The sequence below is a fragment of the Malus domestica genome, chromosome 06 (genome assembly GCF_042453785.1).
Source record: "Malus domestica chromosome 06, GDT2T_hap1".
NCBI lineage: Eukaryota > Viridiplantae > Streptophyta > Magnoliopsida > Rosales > Rosaceae > Malus > Malus domestica.
In genome coordinates this window covers 24,610,458-24,616,314 of record NC_091666.1, presented here as the reverse complement: position 1 = coordinate 24,616,314, position 5,857 = coordinate 24,610,458, and the positions used below count along the sequence as shown (strand labels likewise).

Sequence of the window (5,857 nt, the reverse complement as noted above, 5' to 3'; positions counted from 1 at the left end):
TGAGTTTCAAGAAATAAAGTAAGAACTTTTGAGTTACAGAGAGTAAAATGAGATTAAAATCAAATTCTAAAAGGCGTAATTAAAAATAAGAGATATATATATATATATATATATATATATATATATGTGTGTGTGTGTGTGTGAATATACTTTCAAACTTTGCAAACTTCAAACTCAGACATACACATCACGACGGATTAAGTTTCGAATTTGATTTTTATATAAATGGTCCAATGAAACATCTGAGAGAGGCAGGTGCTGCTGAAGACAGATTACTGGCAAAACATTTGGCAATATTGTTGTTTAAAAAAACTACCAGTCCCAATGTGTCAGTTTGGACTTTTATTTTAATTTCCAAATTTTGTTTGGTTTGTGGGCAAGTTTTCAGAAAATGATCCTCTTCGGATCCTTTTCCAAAGGACTTTCTATAATCATGATCGTTTATCGTACATTGTGCGATCAGTTTTTGTTAGGTATTATTCATATTTAATTTAAAATTTAAAATTTTAAAATAATTTCTAATTGCACAATTTACAATGAACAGTCACAATTACGAGATCCTTAGGATCCCAAGAAAAGAATCCGACCAAAATCATTTTCCCAAGTTTTCATTACCAGATTATTTTGTTGGATTTTTTGGTTTCCAAAATTGAGGAGTGCAGTATAGCTGATTAATTTGAAGGCCCAAATCATAAACCCTTCTGAATTTAGGCTCAAACTTTATATTTGACGGTATAAATGTTAAGCAAGTCCAATTAGTTTCTTATACAAGCGATGCTAGAGATGGAGGATTCAAACTCGAAATCTCAGGTACAAAGATGGATGCTGTTGACCAATTGAGCGACAAACTTCTTCCAAAACATATCCACTTTAAATACCAAATCAGTAACTAAACGGACTTTTTAGTTATAGACCTAAACCGAACCAAATTGGACTGTATCTCATTAGTTTGTTGCCAGTTGAAAGCCTGAACCTAACCTAACCAACAGACAACTATTTAAATTGTACTCAATTCTCAAAAGACCAGCACATTCTCCTGTCTAATTTGGAATTAAGTAACATCATGCACCCAAACGAGTAAACTTCACAAAAGATAAACAAGACGACACAATAACATGATTTTTACAAACTTCGTTACTATATTACAATGTAAATTGACAAAGTCTCAGGCAAATAGGTGTAGACACAAATGATCTTTATCACTAGAGTTATGAAAAGTTGAACAGTAATTAAAAGCATGCCAAAATGTAGACGGTAAGAACATGATACATAAACTTATCATACACTTAAAGCTCCGGCTTGACCTTCACATCTCCATTTGGTAGTGTGCTCTGTGCTTGTGCAAGCCGTTTTGTTTCCTGTATCATATAAAAAGAGTTTAAACCATATGAGGATGATAATTAAACACACCCAAAGAGACCAAAAAAAAAAACACACGGAGATGGTAATATGGATGCTTCCAAAGAAGGCTCCGGTTTTCTCAGAGAATGAGAATGAAATATCAACAAAACAAGCTGGCTTCTGCCGAGTTTTTGTTAACACATCGGTAGCAGATTTAATTGAAAATAGGTAAACCTTCAGAGAAAGGTTGTTTGATATGGACGAATGACCAAAGGGATGAAAGGGTCCATTGAAGACTATCTTCACTTAACTTAGACAAAAACAATATGCTTAAGCAAAGGACATTTACGAAGATATTTCTGGGCGAATTCAAAGTATCTTACAGCAGCAGATGCAGCACGTATGTCTCTGTAAGATTCAACTTCATCTGGAAATGCCTGTTCAAGTTCCTCCAGAAGATGTTTGCGTAAACTCTGACAAAATGTGGATAGTATGTTGAATCATGACAAACTTCAAACACCAAAATGGAACTAAACAATAATTTTCACGCGGCAAAACCTACCTTGAAGGTATCGGTTTTTCCTTTAGTGATCTGATTCTTAGCAATGCAGCTATTAATGACATCCCTCGTGAATTCATCAGGATTCTTCCCGTCATCGATCAAACTAGGCAAAACAAATAAGTCAAAAGTCAGAACTTCTCCACAGAAAAGGAATTGTCCGTTGTTAAAAGCAAATGACAGGAGAAGCCTCACTTAAAAACTTCCATAGGAACCTGGATATTGCATTTTTCTGACAGCTTAGCCATGTTGTCAAGCTCCATAACAAGGGCATTTCTAATAGGTCAAATCCAATGTGAGAAGGTCACCAAGAAACAATAAAATATATTGAGAAAAAAAGGTTTGAATAAACATTGAATAAGCTCGGACAGAGAAATTACAGGCGTTGGAGGAGGGGAAGCTGAGACGTGGCATTGAACGAAGACACTGTGAGGTAGAGCTGGTGAATGAGGCCTAAAGTTTTCTGAATAGAGTTAATGACCTGATTCAGGTTTTGCTTTGGATCATCAACCACTGCCGATCCAGTTGTATCATTGGTTTGAGGGACCAATGTTCCGTTTCCGCCACTCCCACCGATTCCAGTTGTGTTCTGTGATGCATCCATCTCAGACCACTCTAACACTCTTCAAAGGCGAATCTGATAAACAGAAATCAGGCTATTTAAATGTCTGTTTCTTCGTAACATTCACATTTAGAACTTCCCGCAAGATAAACGGGATAATAGAAGTACAGCTGATGCAAATATTTCTGCATCACAATATAATGAACCAGGGATCACTTCAGTATAAAATTGAAAAAAACTTTCATCCATTATTCTTTTTTTCAAGTTTACAAACCTAAGAACAACAGAATGCAGAACATGAGAGACTCCACAGTTATCTTTATCGAAACCGAAAAGGTATTCTTACTTTCATAACAAGAAACACAACATACACCTTTCAATTCATCTGCAAGTGCAATATCAACCTGTCTGCTTAAAACCCATATGTTTCCTAACCCTAACTCCAATTCACTGATAAAATTTCAGTTTTAATGGGTAAAATTTCAGTTTCTTTGATCACATTTAGAGGTAAACTTCAGTTTCAGTTAATAAAGCAATCAAATTTCAGAAATATGGATTGAATCACAATTTAGAGGTAAATTTCAGTTTCAGTTAATAAAGCAATCAAATTTCAGAATTATGGATTGAAACCTTTAATTTCCAATTCCAAAGGCTCCAACTTCCCAACTAAATTTGCAAAAAGATTGAATTCCGTTCCTAAAATTGATTCAATCCCAATATTCACAGTACCCAAACACATCCATCGAACCCTAATTGAAATTTATGCCCTAATCAGCCGAACAAAGGACTCCCCAATTTCATTTTACTTCCCAATTTAAAAATCGTAACTTTGAATAAATAAAAAATGCGATTACCTTGGTGTGTGAATTGCTCGTTGAGGTTGAGGAAGCTGCTCTGCTCTCCGAACGGAAAGAGAAGGAGGTTTCTGGCTCTACTAAGCGACGTCGCTTTGTGTTTATGTTGGATTAGATTGGACTTTTAGTTTCTGGGCCCGGCCTATTTTCACATTGCATTGTTGGTGAGGGCTGACCTCCATCGAGCCCAATGAAAAGCCCAACAAGAGTGCACATCCTTTGAATTTTACACTCTCTTATACAGAATATTTGTGCTGCAGCCTTAGAAGATTGGATTGGAATGAATAATCATCTGAATTTTACAGTTTTTGAAGATAGAGGAGAATAATTTTTAATTTTGAGGGATTAGGAGAATATTATAATTAGATATGAAGGAAACGTTTTCCTTCTAATCCTCTCATTTGGGCAGGATTTGAATGAATAATTTTTCTTATTGAGTAGTCCATCTATTATCTTCAAGTGCTCCACAAATTTTTAATTTCTCATTTCAACCTACCTTGAAAATAAGACTTATCACCATCCTAGTAGAAGTGGGTCGAGACTATCATTAATACGATCAATTATATGTGTATACATAATATTACTCACAAATTAATTGAAATTCTCGTAAAAATGTCATTTTCTGGAGGCCATTTTTTTTAAAATTTTTTTTGTCATCTTTGTACTTGTCCAAACACTTTATTGACACTATAGTTTTAGTTGAATCAAAACCTTTGTTTTGCCTAATTCCTATAGTTCGAAACATTTTGAGAAAAAAAAACTCACACTCTTCACCACCCTCTCGAGTAATATATGTTACAAGCAATATATCACTCAAGATAAAAGAGATTACTTGACAAGAACTCGAAATTGGCTTGAGTGATTGGAAGGGAAAGGCTTGAATGCAATTAAAACTAAGTGGCCAGTTAAGTCCAATAACAAGTACAAAGAAAAGGAAAATTTCTAAAAATTCTGAAAAAGGGGAGCGTGTAAAACATCTTTATGGCTTGCTTCTTTTTTTTGTTGGTCTGAATAGATAAATGCATTAATCCGATACTAGGTTATAAGCCAACTCAAAGGAAAACAAAATAACCCAAATACATTGGGGGGAAACATATACATAAAAGCCCAGTCCAATTAAATAAACTAAACCGGAAACCCAAATCCCTAATTTCTAACCGTAGAAAACAGCGTTTCCCGGCATCACCGCCACAAAAGTCTTGCCAGTAGCTATCGAAACAGCAACACTAGAGAAAATGACCTTGTGGTGAAAACGAACAAGACATCGCCGCACAAAAGTACCAAACCAACAACAAGAAGCACACCACATCTAGATTTCTTCACCAAAGACACATAACTAAAAGATAGTCACCATATCCAAATCCCATTCACGAATCCCAGCAAATATATACAAACACAGTAACATATGGATAAAAGGTGAGGCTAAGAGGGTATGTAAAATACCCTTACTTTGGCCGAAGCCGAATTACACTTGGCTTTGATGGAAATCCAGCAAGCCGTTTGGGGGGAGGGGGACAGTGAGGGAGAGAAATAAAGCTGGCAACCATATTCGACCAGAGTCTACAGATCAGAGCAAAGGATGGGGTGGGATGGTTTATGGGGAATGGAGGCAGAGGGAAAAAGTGAGGGGAGATGGAGTTTTGGGTTTGGAAAAGAACGGCCAGAAGAAAGGGAGAGGTGGACATAAGGGACATGAAGTCCAAAAGTAAGCCAAACTCATGGGAAATTTTGAGACAAAGCTCAAGGAAACGGAGAAAAATCTTAGGGGAAAAATGAAAAAGAAAGAAAATGATCAGGAGAAAGAGGGGAATATGAGAACAAGAAACTTGGACAAGTACAACCACTGGCACCCAAGCGAAATGTTAGGGTCGACAACAAAAAAGTTTGCAAGGTTAAGAAACCAGAATGAGTCTCACGTGTTTTCTGCTCTTTATCTTTATGGGCCTTTTAAAACAGATATTTTTTTTTTACCAATTCTCTATCTCCGAGTTACATCCCTCTTTCCTCCTCAAAGAAAAACCTTAGATTCAAAATATCACTGTCGTTGACCCTATGCTATGGCTTGAAGTCAGCGACAACCACCTTTTTTTTTCTTCTCTTCTCCCTTTATCGTCTTCCTTCCCCATCCACCCCTTCTTTTCTTCCCTCTCATCTCACACATCTCGCTGACTTGCCTCACGCCTTACCTTGCCTCCCTTTTTCTCTTCTGTAATAGCTTATCCAACATCTCTTTCTAGTTTTGTTCCATCATGCGATGATGTATCTTAATGATTTTGGCCTAATTTTGTTGGTTCTAAACTATTGAGTGTGTTGTTTGTGTTTCACAATGGTGGTTGTTTGAGTATTCGTGTCGGTACCATTTGCAATTTTAAAGTCATTGCAACTCCCTCTCAAGTAGTTGGGGTTCCTAGGCCTTACCCTTGGAGGCTAGAGTTCGGTCCGTTGGTATTTTTCGTCTTATGATGGTGGTGGGCAACGATATCATTGTGGTGCCGTTAATGGCTTTGGCATGCATTCCTTCATTTCGCTCCACTCTTTGTT

The 5,857-nt window shown here is 36.6% G+C and overlaps 1 protein-coding gene across 2 annotated transcripts; it reads right to left on the bottom strand.

Moving 5' to 3' along the window:
• Positions 1-1,116: 1,116 nt before the first annotated feature.
• Positions 1,117-3,433, bottom strand: LOC103409622 (mediator of RNA polymerase II transcription subunit 10b-like). Of its 2 annotated transcripts, none has more exons than XM_008348430.4 (6): positions 3,317-3,433; positions 2,281-2,537; positions 2,096-2,176; positions 1,904-2,006; positions 1,725-1,814; positions 1,117-1,358 (listed from the first exon to the last, which is right to left on the bottom strand). In XM_008348430.4, the coding sequence occupies exons 2-6, from the start codon at positions 2,502-2,504 to the stop codon at positions 1,287-1,289; spliced, it is 570 nt and encodes a 189-aa protein (XP_008346652.3). In that variant the 5' UTR covers positions 2,505-2,537; positions 3,317-3,433; the 3' UTR covers positions 1,117-1,286. The 2 variants fall into 2 exon arrangements, with proteins under 2 accessions (XP_008346652.3, XP_028959584.2); XM_029103751.2 differs by having other exon boundaries at positions 2,281-2,647; positions 3,317-3,405.
• Positions 3,434-5,857: the final 2,424 nt, after the last annotated feature.

What these genes read in the sequence shown, in the direction of transcription:
- LOC103409622 (XM_008348430.4), bottom strand. Translation starts at nt 2,504, where the DNA reads ATGGATGCATCACAGAACACAACTGGAATCGGTGGGAGTGGCGGAAAC. An exon ending in GAAAAACCGATACCTTCAAG is followed by an intron (nt 1,815 to 1,903) that starts GTAGGTTTTGCC and finishes ACATTTTGTCAG; the next exon opens with AGTTTACGCAAACATCTTCT. An exon ending in TACGTGCTGCATCTGCTGCT is followed by an intron (nt 1,359 to 1,724) that starts GTAAGATACTTT and finishes TATATGATACAG; the next exon opens with GAAACAAAACGGCTTGCACA.